The 17,993-nt window shown below is 56.9% G+C and overlaps 1 protein-coding gene across 1 annotated transcript in view; it reads left to right on the forward strand.

The window, feature by feature from the left end:
- The window catches only part of ITPR1 (inositol 1,4,5-trisphosphate receptor type 1), a 180,086-nt gene that overhangs the window by 51,876 nt on the left and 110,217 nt on the right, over positions 1 to 17,993 (forward strand). The window contains exon 5 of the mRNA XM_087824685.1: positions 15,589 to 15,704. Coding sequence (XP_087680811.1) covers positions 15,589 to 15,704 — 116 coding nt within the window. The remainder of the gene's footprint in view (positions 1 to 15,588; positions 15,705 to 17,993) is intronic.

A 17,993-nucleotide genomic window follows, 5' to 3' on the forward strand; every position in this document is an offset into this window, starting at 1 on the left:
CCAGGGGCGAACTGAGCAGGCCGAGCCCCCTAGAGCCCGCCAGCCGCCGAGTGGGACCGGAGGGCCTGAGGGCTGGAGAGAGGCTGGGAGTGTCACCCTGGGCAGAGCCCCCTGCCAGGGCAGACGTCCGGCCAGAGAATAAGGTTCCCACCTTGCCCCAGCAAATATTTATTGCTTCTGTAAATACCAAGGAGTAAGTTAGGTGCCGGAGCAGCGAACTCCGCTCTGGACCCCTGGACTCCGAACCCTTAGCGCTCAGCTGTGTGGCCCGCAGGACACCAACCAACCCCCACTTCCCGCCACCGAACTCAGACGCGGCAGAAACGTACATACGACCTGCTTGGAGGGAGCTTCCCCAAGTGCCCCTTTGAAGCAACGCCGGCCTGTCCCGAGGGCCCAGTCGTGGAGAGTTTTGCCGAGGGAGCCAGCGCGAGGGAAGGGGACCGTCAGGTGGCTGCCCATCCGTCCGCCTGCGCCCCGAGAGGTCCGTGAGCTCCCCGTCCAGGGGGGCTGCGGTGTGGACGGGACGCCCCTCCCGGGACGCCGTGGCTCCCGCCGGGGTTTGCTCCGTGGGAGGGTCAGGATTCCCAGGAACGGCTCTCCGCTTCCGGACGGGCGCGGATGCCTCGGTCGCTTGGACATCCTTTCGGGCTGCTCGCCGCGGTCCGTGTACGGTTCCTTTGGGGACACTTGGCCGCGCTCGTCCGTGCCGGGAGCCATGCCTCCCAGCATCAGAGGCGTCTGGACAGCAAGCGCCGCCCACCCCCTTACGAGCTTCATATGAAGCAAACATCTATTTTTGCTTTGTGCAGACTCCACTGGGTGAAGCGCTAAAAATAACCCAATGCTCAGAAGCCGGTTGAGATGCAAAGATGACCGGAGGGGGGGACCGGATTCCGCCCCAGGTGGGACTAAACAGCACAGGCCAGAGGGGCGCCCGGACGGTGCTCCTTCCCCGAGGCGCTGGTGGTGCCGGGCCGCGTTCTCCCTGGGGCTGGAAATGTCATCTCGCCCACACAAACTGTTAAACTCAAAATAATGTAGACAGACTTTTTCTTTCTTTTTTAATTGCCTTAAAGAAACGGTCTATTTGGGTCTTGAAGACTTTGTGAGTGTTTTTACAACTTTAAAAAATGAGAGAGGAATGGAAAGAAACAGACCGCAGGTCAGTCACCAGAGGACAGGGCTGTCCTGCCGTTGAATCTTCGTGTTTTCTAAGGGTGACGTCGTTTCTTAAGCTCTGCTGTGCGTGCAGCCCGAGTGCTCCGTCCGACTGACTGTCCTCTTACCAAGAGACAGAATTGCCAGTGTTGTCAAACCGGCCTCAGAAACCAAGAGCTGCCCTGGCCGGTGGCCACTGAGCCGTGGTTAGAGCATCAGTTCACACACCAGAGGGTTGCGGGTTTGATCTCTGGCCCGGTCTGGGCCGTGCAGGAGGCAGCCAGTCCATGTGTGTCTCATGTCAATGTTCCTCTCTCTCTCTTCCCCTCCTCCCTCCCCCCCTCTAAAAAAAAGAATTCAATGGAAAACCAACCCCCACTTCAGAGCTTTAATCCTCAAAGGATTAGCAAAAAACAACAACAAGAAAAAATGAAATCAAGCTCAAGTCAGGTGAGCCCTTCACTTTTATCATCAAGGAGACCCCTTCCCCCCAGCACATGAACAGGCTTCAGGTCAGAAACCCTGGAGCCAGAGGAGCAGCTGGTCATTCTGATGCCTGGAGGCTGCCTTCCTGCTGTGTCTGTGGAAACCCCCATCTTGCTGTACCCTGGATGAGCCCCTCCTGGGGCGCTGACTCCTCGCCGCCCCCAAAGTGTGTTGGGGAGGGACTGGGCTTGTCTGCCTCTCTCTACCATTTGTGTTACCGTCTCCAGACTTCAAGGGGCATCGAGAGTCCGAGGTGGTCAGTGACTGACCCTGTGGCATTAGAAGGAAAGGGCCGGAGAGGAAGCACATCCTGGGTTTACAGGGAGCGGACGAAGCGTGTTCTCGGAGGCCTAACCCTTCGCGGGCGTCCCTCCGTGGCTGCGTGGGTGTCTCACCATCTGTTCGGTTTTGCTGCGAGGTGACGGGCTTTCGGAAACCCAGGTGACTGGAGGAAAGCGAAAGCAGGCCCAGACTTCCAGGAAACATTTATGGGACGTGCCGTCCTCCCAGCCACGTCCCTGCTAAGAGCCACGTCCCTGCTAAGAGCCACGGGCTGGTGGCCTGTCCGTGGCACGGTCTAGGTCAGGCCTTACAGAGAAGTTTTCTTTTTACCCAGCCTTGATTTTAGCAATATTTTTTAAAATTCTTCTTTGGCATATAAAAGACTCATGGCATAAGCGGGGGAGGAAGAGATTTTTTAAAAAAATCCAAGCCATGTCTCCTGTACGGGAGATTTGTTAAAACAGGAAGCTGGGTTGGGAGCCTCTTTGGAAGCAAAAAAAAGTCAAATGTTTAAACCCAAGTAGTCTAATGAGTATTTTCAATTTGTAGGAGATGAAAATTTATGGGGTAACCTCATCTGTAACTACGTCTGTGTTGTATCTGAACTTTACCCGAGAAAACCATACGTAGACAGATGATGGTGTTGAAAAAAATGAGGGTTTGGATTGTGGCTGGTTGGGTCTGGGGGCCCTGAGAGTTCAGGGACCCGGACCCCGCCCTCCGGCCTCTCCTCTCCCGACGAAGGCTTCCCTTCCCATTCGCAGCCCATCCAGGCGCGTTCTGGACACTTCTGTCGCCCAGCTGGCTGGTTTTAGGAAAGATGCCGGGAGCTGCTGTTCCTTGGCTCCTCCCGGCTCCTCCCGGGCTCCAGCTTTCACTTGCCTTATTTGGTGAAGCCACGGGCTCCGCGGTTCCTGGAAAGGCAGCTTCGCCAGTTTTCGGGACGCTCTCCCACTTTCCGGAGAGTTCTGGGCTGGAACCGGGCGCTTGCTTTGCAGCCCCGTGGCCTCCGTTTGAACTGGGCCGATGACAGGGCCGCAGTGTCCTTAAGAACCCTCAGTGCGTCCAGGACTGGTGGCGACGTGTCCCTCCCTCCGAGGGGTCTACCTGGGGCCTGTGGAGCGCAGAGGAAACTTGCTTCTGCCCCCAGGGAGGCGTGAACCGCGGGCGACCTCGCTGGCTGACGCGGGCTGTCCCGCACGCCCAGTCCGGGGACGGGCCCGCCCTTCTCACTTTGCCCGGCACCCCGCCATCCAGATTGCCTGTCCCCCAGTTACGATTTCCAGTCCTGCTTTCTCTCTGCCTCTTTAGGGGCTTCTTCCTGTCCTTTTTAAGGAGTAGGTCGTTCTGCTCACAGGAGAGCCCGCGTCGCGGGTGTAAAGAGAGGGCTCGTGCGCCGTTAGCCTCTTAGTGCCTCTCCGACGGTGTCTGTAGGAACACGTGTCCCGCTCACGGTAGAGGGAGCCACGCCCTTAGCACCCCGCCTGTCCAGGTGGAACCCCGCGTCCTAACGGCACAGCCTGCCCCGCCTCTGCCCCCCTTGTCTTACGGATCATCAGTGCGGCCTAGGCCTAGACGAGGGGTGGCTCGTCTCTCGGAGTTTCTGCTTGTTTTGTGTTTTAGCCTAAAAAGGAAGCTTGTAGACCCCCAGTTCCCAGGAGGAGAGTTTTATTCTTTCTGATAAGAGCTGGGGATGGAGAAGGGGGGGGAGAGGAAGTGAGGCTGAGGGAAGCCAATCCCTCACTCTGCCAAAAGAAACTTTTTTTTTTTTTTTTGGTTTTTGGTTTTTGTTTTCTTTAAGTAGAAGGAAGTTGAATTCATTAAGGGCTCAGAGGGAGGGGGCCCTAGGAATTGGTTTCTGCCTCTCAGAAAGCGGGGCTGAGGAGGCTGCCCCTCAGCGGAGGGGGGGGTCCCCGAGGCTCCCTGACTCGCTTTCACCCCTCAGGACCCGCGGGGGATGTTTTGCCATTTCCACTGCTTTTCTCTCCTGGGCCCTGCCTGTCACAGAGGCTCCTGCTCGCTCACCTGGCCGTTTGTGTTCGGCACGCGAAGTTCGGGGTGCCTGCTCCAGGGGCGTCCCGGAGGCCAGCGAGGAGCCTGAGTGTGACATTAGGAAGCGACTGGGCCCTGGGCCTGGAGCAGAAGGGCCACCCCTGGATGCGAACCACCCCAGTGCTCGCCCACCCAGACCAGTGCGAGCACACTGGGTCCCCCTCGGGCACCGGGTCCCCCTGGGACACTCCCTGGTGCCCGCTGTTAGGGCACCTGGGTGCTCAGTCCCGTCAGGTTCGGGTGTCCTGCTTCCTCTTTAGAAAATAGCGAGCGGGTTTGAGAAGATCCAGCGCAATATGCTGAGTCTGTTCCGAACCAGCGGGCCCAGTGCTGGGTTAAGAGCGCAAACCCAACCGATTATGTGTCGGTGCGGGACCCACGGGCATATTCTGATTTAACCTCCGTGAGTCCTGCGCCGGAGGGTGGTCCGCGTGGCTGGAGTTAATTCCCAACCCTGCTTCTCGCTCGAGCTCCCTCCTGGGGCCCTCACCCACCCCACCGACGGCGACGGGCCCTGCTGACCTCTCGGAAACGCCTACAGGGCACGGTCTCCCGTTTCTTCCTCGCTGTAGGGCTGTGCTGGTTACAGCTTTGTCTTACTGTTGGGGAGACTGAGGCTGAAAGAATTAACAGAGCAGCGCGGTTAGGAAAAGGCGGCCTGGCCGACGGCTCCGCTGTGCTGCCTCCGGACACCGTCCTCGCTGCTCTGGGCCGCCCGCGGCTGGAGCCCGCCCTGCCCCCCAGCCCCTGGGGTGCTTCCTGCTGGCCCTGTGCCCGGTAGCTGGGTGGTGGCGCGGGGGCCGCCTGGATTAGGTGGGCGCGCGCTGTTTGCTGTGATTGCAGGTCCTGGATAAGCTCTGTTGCTGTGCGCGCCCGTTACCTTCCTGGACTGTCCTCTGACTCGGCTCCGTTGTTTCCCAGGTACCTCCCGGGCCTGTGGATCCCACCGCCAAGGCTCTCAGAAACACCTGGGAAATTTAAAAAATGAGAGTGCGGCCCACCCCTGCGCGGGAGGGGGTGTGGGAATAGATATTCTTACATCTCTCTGGAGACGATGATGCTGGGGTGGGACGTGAGGTGTGATCACGTTAGGAGGCAGAGTCTGATTGCTCTCTGCCTGCCCAGGGTCCTGCCGTGGTCCCAGGCCCCCGAGTGACACCAAAGCACAGTTCACAGCCTTGGTCTGGAGGAGCTGGTGCCCGGACTGTGCTCCCCTCCTTCCCAGGTCAGTTCAGTGAGCGCGTCCCCTTGCGGCTGCCGTCTGTGGCTTCCAGCGACCTGGTGGAGGTCATTGCCTCCGGGCCGAGTGACAGAAAGGAGGGGCAGGAAGCGGGGAGAGACGGGGTCTCGGTTCGGAAAGGGCTCGTTCGAAGGGCAGGCCCTCCTGGTGAGCAGCTTGGCGTCGGCGCTGTGGCTGAGGCTCTGAGGCCCGCCACAAGCTGCCTGTGTCCCCCGAAGGCGGCGTGGTGCAGAGGTGGCTCACACCTCCCGTCGGCCGGAGTCAAAATAGAAGCCGTGTAGGGAGGCCCTGCCTGCCTGGCTCAGCAGCCAACATGCCAGGTTGAGGCTGTATGGGTGGTTTTTTTCCCTTGGTATAAAACCAGGCACATAAAATCCCCCCCCCCCCCCCCCCCGAGACATTCGGTTCAATCTAGTATTCGGTGCTGGAATGTGCCCTCGAGCACCCCGACCGCTGATCCCGGGACTTGGCTGCAGCTCAGAATCATGTAGGAGCTGAAAAAATAGGTTTCCCCGTTATATAAGAAGTAGATAAATGTAGTCTCATCATAAAACAACAAGATATGGGTGTGTGCCCAGCCAGTGCGGCTCAGTTAGTTGAGCCTCATCTGTGCACCAGGAGGTCAGGGTTCGATGCCCGGTCAGGGCGCAGGCCGGGGTTTCGGGCTCCATCCCCCGCAGGGGCCGTGCAGGAGGCAGCCGATCGATGTTTCTCATCATTGATGTTTCTCTCTCTCCTTCTTTCCCTTCCCCTCTCTCTAAAGTCAATAAAAACATTAAAAAAAAAAAAAAAAAAAAGATTGTGAGGTGGAGGCCTGCCTTCTGTTGTTCCCTCCCTGACCCTCCTCAGCCCCATTGCCAGATTGCCGTGTGACCTCCCGGACGCGTTTTCTCTGCGGTCACACGCACTTACCTGAGGGTGTCCGTGAAGGTTCCAGCAGGTTCTAACACCTGCATTCAGAGCCGCGATGACGTCCCCTTGTTAGCTGGCTCTGTAGACAGCTGACTCTGCTGGTTCTCTGTGGCGGCTCCTCCGGGTCTCCCTGACTGTCCCTTCCTCTCTGTCACCTCTGACCCTCGGTCTGGTCCGGGGCTCGGTCCTCGGCCCTCGCCTGTCTCTGTCCGTGTTCGCTGTCTGGGTGACCTCACTGGGGCCTGCGCGGTTGAAGGTGCTGATGGCAAATGAACGTGTCTCCAGCTCCTGTCAGCCTCGCAGAGCTAAACACACACACATCCAACTTTCTCAGCGAGTTTTCCGTGGAACGGATCTCAGAGGCACCAGGAACTTCGCACCTGTCTCAGCAGCAGGTTCTTGCAGCCCCAGACCTGCCCCGTCCCTGGTCCGCCCGGCCCGGTGGTCTCAGTGTGTGGTGACTCCTAGTGCTCGGGCCCCACCTGATGCTATCTGACTCCCCTCCATCTGTCGTTCATCACAGCTGAGTTCAAGGCCCGGCCTCCCCTGCGGTGAGATCCCAAAGCTGCCTTTGGAACAGGGAGGTTGAGTGAGCTGTACCCAGTCCCCGGACCCCAGAGTGGGTGGGGGCTGGTTCCCTGGGCAGGTGTGAGTGTGTCGTTGGAAGGGCGGGGATGAGTCTTCCCTGCACGTTCTGAGAACAGCTGGCTTCTTGGTGGAATCATTGCAGAGTGACCCGTGGTCTGGTGACCTAGGCCACACCACGTGCTGGGACAAGAATTGGCTCAAGGTCAGGGGGCCTCTGCTCTTTGCCCTGCCCTGGCACCTGGGACTGTGCCTCACAATGTCCACGCGTCCCCGCCAGCCTCCACGCGTGGTATTGCTTTGCGGGCTTTGTGAACTCACGCACACCGTTTCCCGTCTCTGAGTCACTGTTGTAAGTCTTTGGAAACGGGAGGCCTAGACAAGGCCTCTTTAGGCTCTAACTTTGCGGTGCCAGTTAGGCCACTTCCTCCATCTCCGCAGGAGGCATGTGCCGCTCCCATCAGGTGAGGGACCCGCCGGAGCCAGTGGTAGAGTCGGGGCTGCAGTTAGCGTTTGTCCGAGAGCTGAGCTTAGAAAGAAGCGGAGAGCCTTGGGTTCGATTCGGCGTGGAGCTGGAATAATTACGCGTGAAGCTCTGGCGCTGGCTCCTCGGGAAGATGCATACAAGGGGATGCCGGCCTGGCTTCCCCGGGCGGAGGCGGGAGGGCGGCTCCTGTTACAGGCCTGTTGTGAGGCAGGAGAAAATAAACACCGAGGGGACTGTGGGATGTACCCGGGGAGCCCGGAGCGGCAGGCGGTGTGCGCCGTGGTGGTGAAGATGAGGCGCGGGGAGGAGAAGCTGCAGCTGCGGGTTTAGGTCCCTCACCGTGGGCGCAGGTCCCAGGCCCGGGCCTCTGTTTGGCAGCGGGAGTCCGAAGGTTCCTGGGTAGGGAAGGGCGTGGTCACCGGGTTCCAGGGCCGGCCCTGGCCAGAGGCGGGAGGCTGCAGCCCGAGAGGCTCCTGGGAGCGTCCCCGTGGGAGCCGAGGGGTTGAACCCCCAGGCAGAGGCAGTGTGAGGGCCGTGGCCACAGGAAGGTGGTCGACTCGCTGGGACCTGCTCATGGGCTTTGGGAGATGGGGTGGGGGGAGAAGTGGAAGGGAAATGAACCATTTTTTCCTGATTTTCCACTCATTGGGACAGATGGTTCGGAGAAGGAGGGGTTTTAGGGTGGGGATGGGGCAGAGAATGACCTGACCCTGGTCCACATGGTCCTGGGCCAAGGGGCAGATGTCACCTGCCCTGGGGTCTTGGCTTTGACTTCCCTGCGCCGGCACCGTCAGAGCTGCCCTGTGCCGGAAGGCCTTGGACCAGACACTGTCCCGTTGGCACATCACGCGTGTGTATGGAGCGGACACAGTGTTGGTGGTGGTGGCAAACAGCTGTGTTGAGGTCTAATTGGCACAGTAAACTCCACATTTTCAAAAGGTACAATTTGGTAAGTTTTGATGTGTATACACCGGGGACCCACCACCAAAAGATGATGGTCTTAAGATAAATGACCTTCTAAGAAGGTCAGGTTAACATAAGCTTCCACCACCCCCAAAAGTCTCATCCTGCCGCTTGGGACTTCCCTTCTCCTTACCCCACCCCCCACCCCAGGGACCCCGTTTGGGCTTCATCGCCGTGGGTAAGTCTGCATCTCCTAGAGTTTTGTTTGAGATGGACTCGTATGGTTTGGACACACCCTCCTGTCGGACCTGGTTCACACAGCAGACCCAGGCCAAGACTCGTTCATGTTGCCGGTTCTACCGATAGCCTGGGCGTCCAGGATTCCTAAGGCCGTAAACAACCGCGTGATTCTAAGGTTATACCAACCCTGGGGGGTGGTGTGGGTGGCCTTGCTGGCGATGTGCAGATGGGCTCCTCGAGGGTCCAGGGACTGGGGCTCAGCAAGGGCTCCATCTCTGTGGACCTTCCCCGTTCTGTGCTTTTTGAGAAGAGTTTAAATAACTTTAATTTTTAGCTTCTAAATCGAGAACCCTTTCCTGACCCACGTCAGCTATATGTATGTGGGTGTTTGTGTTTTCTACGTAAGATGATCGTCTGTGGGCTGTTTAGAAATGGTAACGTGGGGGGGATGGTGTGAAGGGTGGTGTTCCGGGAATTTAGAGGCGATGGAGGTAGACACATTCCTTGGGAGAAGGTCAGGGTTGTGGCGCTTGAGCTGATTTCCGTGGCCGTCCCTCTAAGACTGATGTGCTCCCCAGCGGCGAGTTCCACAGTGACGCCAGCCGTCCTAGCACAGGAGTGGAGAAATACAGAGTGTGAGCCTCGCCCAGTTTCTTGGTTGGGTGGAACAGCTCACGAAACCACATCATAATTTTGTGGTCTTCAGGGGAATTCATTCGGTGTTACAAGTTGCATTTATTCCTGGAAAAGAACTTGGTCAGAGCTGCATTCACCAAATATGGTGTCACATCCATTGTTTCAAAGTCATTGACCGCAAAGGAACGCGGCCTGGGAATGTCACCTCACAGTGCCTTCCTGTGCCAACAAGATCTGTGTTGAAGACCTTCATGCCTCTTCCCATATTTGAAAAGTTGGGCTTTCAGACCCACGTGCGCTCTAGATGCTGTTTGTGTTCTTGTAGGCTGTATTTGTTTAACTTCTGGAGAAGTTATGATAATTTTACATTTCAAATATCCTTATATTTGTGTTCTTTCTTGGTGAGTTTCTAGAACATCATTTTAAAATAATTGAGTTCTTTTTTTCTTTTATTGATAAGGAGGGCTGGATGGACATTGATCCCCTGTTAAGAGGAGAAGGAGACCCATAATTGAGAGTTCATGGATTTTTAACATGGGTAGCAAGGCAAATAAAAACGAAAAGTAGTCTTTTATATATATATATATAAATCTTTATTGATTTAAGAGAGAGGAAAAGAGATGGAGAGAGAGAGAGAAACATCAGTGATGAGAGAGTCATTGATCGGCTGCCTCCTGCACGCCCCTGACTGGGAATTGAGCCCGAAACCTGAGCCTGGGCCCTGACTGGGAATCGAACCCCGATCGCCTGGATCCTAGGTCGATGCTCAACCAGAGCCACGCCCGGCCGGGGAAAAGTAGTCTTTTTAACACGTGGTCTGGGACACCTGGATTTCCACACACAAAAGAATGAAGTTGGACCCCTACCTTACACAGTATATAGAAGTTGATGCAAAATGGATGAAAGATCTGAATATAGGAGCTAAAACTATAAACCTCTTAGAAGAAACCACAGGTGTAAAAATTTTTCACAACCTTGGGTCAGGCCGTAGTTTCTTGATAAATTGGACTTCATCAAGCTTAAAACCTTTGTCTCTTAATAACAATGTATTTTTGCAGACAGGTAATGGAAGGTTTATCTGTATCCCGATTGGAAAATGCCACTTAACCCCAAAGGGCTCCTGTCACGGCCTGGGAAAGGTGATTAACGTGCCACCGACCCAGCCACGTGGAGCTGTGTTGTTTGCGGAAGGCTTTTGTTGGGGTGGAGCAGGTTTTCCTTTCCTGAGCTGCCTTTTCAGTGCCCCCTCCCGTCCCGCGTACCCACCCATGTCCTCACTGGCCTGATCTTCGCTGAATGCCACGGGCCCAGGATGATGATGCGTGGGGCAGGGAAGGCCAGCTCTCAGGGAACTTCCAGCGCAGTAGGTTTGAGCTGGGCGAGTCCTGAAAACAGACTGTTTTATCCCGTTTCATGACTTCTTTTAAATCTTAGCTTCCTCGGTGGGGAATTAATAGTCCCCCTTCTCTTTTTTAATTCTATTGTCCTTTCTGAAATTGTTATTCTTTTGCCTCTTATTCTTTTAAAAAGGCAAGATAAGAACAGTTAACACAAACTTTTCAGAATTGTAGCTAATGTCAGTCTCCCCTTGAGTTATCTCTATAGAAAGTTGCATTTTATATATACCACTGAAGAATTAAAAAAGAAAGAGAAGACAGCCCGGCCTGTGTGACTCAGTGGTCGAGCATCGTCCCAGGTACCAAGAGGTCACTGGTTCGATTCCCAGTCAGGGCACATGCCCGGGTTTGGGGCTCGGGCCCGAGTAGGGGGCATGCGGGAGGCAGCCGATCAGTGATTCTCTCTCATCATTGGTGTTTCTCTCTCTCCCACTCCCTGCCTCTCTCTAAAATCAATGAAAGCACTTTAAAAAAAAATGACAGCCTGCGGATTACCTTTTTGGTCACTGGGCGGGTTTGAAGAGCTCAGGTTCTGAGTGCAGGGACCGTGTGTGTCTAGTTAACTGCTGCCGCTCGCCGGAGGTGGGGGCGCGGGACCGTGAAGTGGGCACGTGGCCCCGAGGGCAGACTCAGCGGGACTGGGCCAGGTACCGGCAGCCCCACTTCTCCTGCCTGGGCGCTCGGCTTACTTCCCTCCCAGCTCCGTGGCGTGTGGCGGGTGTGGGACTGGTGGTCGCTCCAGCCCTGCTGGGAACAGGCGCCTTCTTGAGAAATGCTCTCCTCCCCGCACCTGCTCCCACCTGTGGCTGCGAGACCCGAGGGCCTGGGCGGGGTTTCGCTGCGACACACGCCCACTAGCGGAAGGGGGCGGGGGTACGTTATAGGTTATGTGAATTTACCTAACTGGAGTCATGCCCGGGTGCTGTCCAGAGCAGCCACCCCGTCCGTGTGGCGCCCACTGTGTGGAAAGGTCTCCGTGGCCCTCCTGATCCTGAGCCTTACTCAGCCCAGGGCTGCTGTCACTCTGTTGATAAGTGACAGCTCAGTAAAAACTGAACAGCAACTGAATACGAAAAGGTCCTTTAAAAAAGGCAGTATGTTCACTGGTACGTGCACATCCTTTAAAGGTGAAATACTGGGGGCTGTGGGGGTGAACTTCCCAGGCACAGAGCTGCCTTCAGGGGCGATGAAGATGTTTTGGACACACACAGGTGGGTTTGCACAACACCGTGAATGGACTAAGTTCTGCGGCGTCGCTCACTTTACAGTGGTTGATTTTATGATGTGACTTTCACCTCAGTAACAAAGGTCAAATATTGATAAAATGCAGGATAAAACCAACAGTCCCGTGTGTGAGCCTCATGCCTTCCCACTTCCAGCGGCAAGAATTTAAAATGTTTCAACCTTCTGTTCTGGTATTTACCGCCGTTTCCCGATGGCGGGAGCCTCTCGATGCCTGAGGATTAACCTACTTTCAGCATCACCCTTGGCCTTCCTGTTGTTGTGGACGAGCTTGGCTTTCCGACGCTTCCCCGCTCCTCCTGCAGCCTCCCATTGGAGTTACGTCACTTTTTTCTTGGCTGAAGTAATATTCAGTCTCAGGCTCTTATGACTATGTAAATACTGGTCACTGCTGAGCTGAAGACATACACCTGATTTTAATATGCATCTTTCCCCTAGAGTTAGTCAGATCCTACTTCTCTTTATTTGCTTGGCTCTTCTGTAGCATTTGCTGAGTCCTCTCTCCCTCCGAAAGCCTCCGTGTGTTTCCACGTGGGGGGCGGACAGGGCGATCTGCCACTCCCGGTCCTCGCCACCGTCCTCAGCCCCCAGAGCCCGCTGTCCCTGCTCCGCGTGGGCAGTGAAATGCCCTGCACGGTGCCATCCTGGCTTCCACAGGGCCAGTAGACATGGAGGTTTGCTCCCCTCCATCTGCAAGGCCCACCTCCACTCTTCCCGTCTTCATTTATGGCACCTCGGGACCGTGGAGTTGAGTTTCACAGAAGATGGAGTTGGGTTTTTGGGTTTTAATTTTCTTTGTGTTGTTTTTTTTGGGAGGTCTGGGGGGTGGAGAAGAAGAGAAAGGGCCTTTATTCCGCCCTACGGAAACCGAATCCAGTTCTAGCTTTCGTCAGCCTCCAGGAGCATGTTCTCCGGATTTGGATCGATCTCCCCGGTGGCAGATGGGAGCTGCGCTGTGTTTGTGATTCTGACTTCCTCCACGCTCCTCGCCGCCCCAGCAGCCCCATCCTTCCCCTGCCCTGTCTCCCCCTCACCTCCTGAAATAACTGACAGCTCTGTAGTCTCACCCTGCTCCTCGGTGGACGGCCTACTCTCGTGTCAGCTGCGGTGTTGGTTCCACAGGCGTTTGAAAGTGCACATCGCCAAAATGAAATTCTCCATTCTCACTCCTGTCCCTCAAACTGGCCCGCCCAGCCTTCCCTTTCTTAGAGGCACCATCACCAAAATAAAGCTCCCTTGGGAACCTGAGCCGCGCCAGGCAGGGTGGAAGCCCGGTGGGGGCTCCTGGCAGCTGCACCCTGCCCCGCTCACCCTGCAGGAGGCGAGCCCCCGGCTGCTCCAGCCTCCCAGCCCCAGCTCTGCCGGGACCCTCAGGCCCATCTCCAGGCTGGGTGTCCAGGTGCTTGACCAGGCCGGCCCCTCCCCCCCCAGCTCTCCTTCCCTGACGCCCCCGCTCCGCACCAGCCCCACTGTGACCTTGGGGCGCTCTTGCCCCCAAGCGCTTTCACTTGCTGTAATCCACTTGTGTCCTTGACAGGTCGCCCGCTGTCGCTGGGGTTGTCTTAGGAAACTTGCACGCCTGGTTCATGGTTGTCCTATTTTCAGGACCCACTACTGTCCCCAGCACACAGTGGGCCCTTTAATAAATAGTGGTGGGATGTACGAATAGGCTCCTGGGGGCTCAGGGCTGGAAATGACTCCGGAGGACCTACCCGCGTCCCTCCTGGAGCCCCGGGGATGACAGCCGTGAATGATTGATTCGGGGGTTACCGGGCCGACAGAGCAGAGGAGGTCCCCGCCCTCGGGGTCCCCCTCCCAGGCCTGGGGAGGCCTGTGGAGGCCTGTGGAGGCCTGTGGAGGCCTGTGGTCTTTCAGCTCTTCTTTGGCAGCCTTTATGATCCGGCTCGGGGCCCCCGCAGAGGCTCCACGCACCCCTTCGGCCCCGCCCACCTCAATGGCCCCTCCTACTGTGATGGCTCCTCCTACCCGGTGGCCCCTCCTACAGTGATGGCCCCGCCCACCTTGGTGACTTCCTGTGATGGTCCCTCCTACTGTGATGGCTCCTCCCACCTTGGCGCCCCTCCCACTTTGACGGCTCCTCCCACCCTGATGGCCCCCCCACCTCGGCGCCCCTCCCACTTTGATGGCCCCTCCCACCTCGGCGCCCCTCCCACTTTGATGGCTCCTCCCACCCTGGCGGCCCCTCCCACCGCCGGGCTCGCTGACCTGCGCAGAACCGAGCCCCTTCCGTAGCTAACGCGCCTACTACGCGCTCGGCGTCCTCCCGGCAGCCACCCCCCGGGCCGGCGTTTGAGCCACGGACCGTCACGGTCCACAGCCCCTGGGCGGCCGCCCCGAACCCTGTGCTCCGCCGACTCCCGCGCGGCCGGCGTGGCTCTGCGGCGGCTCAGGAACCGCCGGGTAGTTTTTTGAAAGCTCAGCCCAGCCCAGCTCAGCCCAGCGCGCTCTGCAAGGCCTGGAGCAGCGCTGGCCGCGGAGCGGGCTTCGTGGCGTTTCTTCGGAGGGAGATAAACTGTGTGCGCGCGTGTGTGTGTGCATGTGCGTGCGTGTGCATGTGCGTGCGTGTGCGTGCGTGTGCGTGTGTGTGCATGTGCGTGCGTGTGCGCGCTGACACGCACTCCGTGCTCGCACACCCCTCCCGGCGGGCGGCCTGCACGCGCTCCGCCGGCCCTGAGCTGCCCACTTCTGCACCGAGCACGGGAGGGGCTCCAGCAGAACCTCCCTCTCGCCCGGCTGTGCCCACCGAGGGGCAAAGGGCGGCTCGGAGCTGCCGGGTTTCGGAAGGTGGCTTTACCATCGCGTTTGAGTTGCTTGATTTAATTTTTTCACTTTGCATCAGTTGCTAAGCAACTGGGAAGCCAGGGCGAAATCAGCAAGGCTGACGCGGGCCTGGCACGAGCGCCTCGGCATCCCTTGTGTGTACACAGACGCTTGGTTGTACCCGCGCTTAGTCCAGTGTAACTGTTGCCCCAGGAACGCAGCGGGCGTGGGAGTGGCAGCAAGGCTGTGGCTGCGCCCACGGTGCTTAAATTCAGCTCTTCCCCTGGGTGATCGTCAGGCCATCTGAAGTTTGCAGCTCGTGTTGTGGCCCATCGATGTGTTAGGTGGGTGCTTGACTCCACCGTGAGCCATCAGAGTGGAACTTTCCGTGGCATGCGAGTCCCTTGGCATCGTGGATCCAGCCTGGAGGTTCCCAAAATCAGCTTAAACCCAGTTTGGTTTTGGACTGTGTACCCTGCGGCGGTCAGCACATGACGCGCGGGGGAGGGAAGGACTAGGCCGTCTCTCACTCAGTGTCTTGTTATTGACCAGATTCAAAGTTGTTATTTCACGTGGTCCGTACAGGAGGTCCTGTGTCCGATGCTAATACTGGTGACTGAAGTGTTCTGAATGCTTTTTAAAGTCGTGATTGTCGAGGAAGCCCCCTTGCCCAGCCCAGGTGCCCCCCTTGGCTTCGTGTCTAAGACACGACATTTGACGCTGAACAGTCATCTCAGGGTTGTGTGTGCTTGTTCTCAGGGTGGTGGAGAGTTCACTTACATCAAACGGTGGGAAAATGTGTCTCTCGGTGTCAGCACTAAGTTGCCACTAATACCGTAAATGACAATGGCCTGTGGCTTCCACACGAGGTGGGGAGAACAGCCTGTTTTTAGTAGGTTTCCTGCTGTGTGCTGATGTGCAGCGGGGGTGTCGGTCCTCTGACTCGCCCGTTAAAAGGAGAGGAGAAGCTGTGGGCAGCAGCGAGAGCCTGGGTTGGACGCTGAGCCCCAGCCCTGCTCCTCCCCGGCCTCAGTTTCCCCCTCTGTAGCCTCACCTTACGGTGCTGAGAGTTGCCTGGGCCTGTTGTTGATACCCACACGGAGTCCCTGACACCTGTGCCTCGGGGGGAGGGTTCCCGGCCGGAGCACCTCCCTCTCGTGACCGCCTCTCTGCCTTGCCCCTAGACTGCCTCTTCAAGCTCTGCCCCATGAACCGCTACTCCGCGCAGAAGCAGTTCTGGAAGGCGGCCAAGCCGGGCGCCAACAGCACCACGGACGCCGTGCTGCTCAACAAACTGCACGTAGGTACCGGGGCCCGGGGGGCTGCGGGCGGCCGCCGGCTCGGCCTGGCTTCCCGCACTCTGCTAAAGGGGCAGAGGAGCCAGCCCTGGGGAGAGGGGTCCGGGCCGCCGCCCCGGGGAGCGTCCGTCAGGCGTGAGCATGCAGTCTCCCCGCCGCACCTCGCGTGCCGTCCTCACCTCGTGCCCGGGGCCCTGCATGGCCTCGGTGCCGGCCGCCCTGGGCTCCCGCCTTCCTCTTCAGGTGTCTGAGCCCCACAGATTCTTAGCAGCCCCACGACTTTTGCAGTTTTCAGTTCTGCCTCGAACTTGCTTCTCCTGCTCTTCCTAAGCTCAGAGCTTTGCCTCCCTGGAATCTCAGTCAAGGTCTCGTCTCAGCGAGGACTTTCCCGCCTCCTAGCCCAGTGATGCCTGTGTGCCTCCTTCCCCCACAGCACCCCATGTGTGTCTCTGTCAGCACTGATCATGGTCCAAGTTACACTTAGCAGTTCCCTTGTCATCTGTCACGCATCAGAATGACGGCTCCATAGAGCAGGAACAGTCTGTAATAGTGTCAGGCACACAGTAGGTGCTCAAGAAATATTTGTTGAATGCACGAGCACTATGCTGGGCGCTGATGAAACTGAGACGGCGTCTTAACCCTCCAGGAGCTCAGTACAGCTGGTAACGAACATAGGGGACGGGGGAGCATGTGCAGGCCTGTTACAGGGCGGCCACCGAGGCTGGGGAGCACCGGAGGGGCACCCAAATCCATCTTTGTGAATTAGGGTGGCGACATGTGGTCAGGGAGTGCTTCCTGGAGGAAGCGGAAGGGACCAGCCTCTGCCTGAGGCATCTGTGGGAGTCAGAGGGTCAGAGAAGAGACAGTGGAAACAGCGCCTTGAAGACAGGGAATCGCATCATTATTTGAACAGTTCAGAGCAGAGCGTCTCAGCCCCCACCGACCGTAGCAGACTCGTAACTGTACAAATAACAAAATTCATAATGTACCCTCAAGATTCCACATGTTAGAAAATGAATTATCAAGGAGGAATAAAATGTTGGCAACTAGTGCAATTAAACGTTTAAAGCACACACCCAACACCAGCCCAGCAATGGCTCAGGCCAGGGTCCTTCAGCCGCCCGTTTGCCCCGAGATCTGTGCTGCTTCATCAGCGGTTCCTCCCGGGCCCCTCCCCACGAGTGGATTGTGACAAAACTGCACAGTCGGTAAAATGCAATCCTAAAGGTGATCAGGAACTTCGAACTCCTCATAAAAACAGAATAAAACAAAACAAGGCAGCTCTTTTATGCTGTTTGTGCATTAAGAGAAGTTTAGAGGGAGGCAGCCCTGATTTAGGATTGCTGCCGTGACTTTCGGGCCCCGGGTGCTGACTCTGCGGGTCCCGTTTCTGGCTTATTGGGACCTTTTCCCTCTGGTGTCGGGCTCAGCACAGTCATTAAAATGTTGTATTTTAGGCAGCGACTTGCCACTGGGGGCTGATGGCCGGTCTCCAGTGGGTTTTCATTTTTATTTTTGTCAGCTAACTGTGCAGGACCCCAATCAAAGGTCAGATTATTTTAAATTAATGCCATTTAAGGAATTATTTGTCTAGACCACTTGACTTCCTTTGCTGACTGGGGTTAGCAACACTAAGCAGCCGTCTGGAGGATGACATCTAGTGGCCGGCTCCCTCCGGTCTCTCCCGTCTCCCGAGCCTGGGTCCCGCCTGCATCGCTTGTTTGCAGAGGCCTTAGCTCAGTATCACGTTACATAATGCAGAGCTTGTTGGCCTTTGATTCAGGTCCCCGGAACAGTGACCTTTCTGCAGTAATTTAATAATGGCTTCTCTATTTCTGAGATAAAACAACAGGTGACTGTGTGGGGTTGACCTTGACGTTGCTCAGGGAACATGGTAACGTTCGCGGTGAATGATGGTGGTGAAGGCCACAGTGTAGAGTGTGATTTCTTCCTTAGAAATCCAAAACAGCCCTCAACCCCTTGTGCAAGGGAAAAGACCAATAGATCGACATGCATGTGATTTTTTTGGTTATTTATCTTTACCGGACGAAATTTTTTCCATTGATTTCTTTAGAGAGAGTGGAAGGGGGTGGGGATCGAACCTGCAACCCAGGTACATCCCCTTGACCGGGAATCGAAACCAAGACCCTTTGGTGGACAGGCTGATGCTCTAACCACTGAGCTACACCGGCCAGGGCTACCTGATGTAATTTTAATTAGCCAGGCCCTAGGGCGGTGGGGAGTATTTGGGATCCTGACAATTTTGGCAGTTCTGGGGGGGAAGGTGTTGT

Source organism: Miniopterus natalensis, chromosome 15 (genome assembly GCF_054644295.1).
Source record: "Miniopterus natalensis isolate mMinNat1 chromosome 15, mMinNat1.hap1, whole genome shotgun sequence".
Taxonomy (NCBI): Eukaryota; Metazoa; Chordata; class Mammalia; order Chiroptera; family Miniopteridae; genus Miniopterus; species Miniopterus natalensis.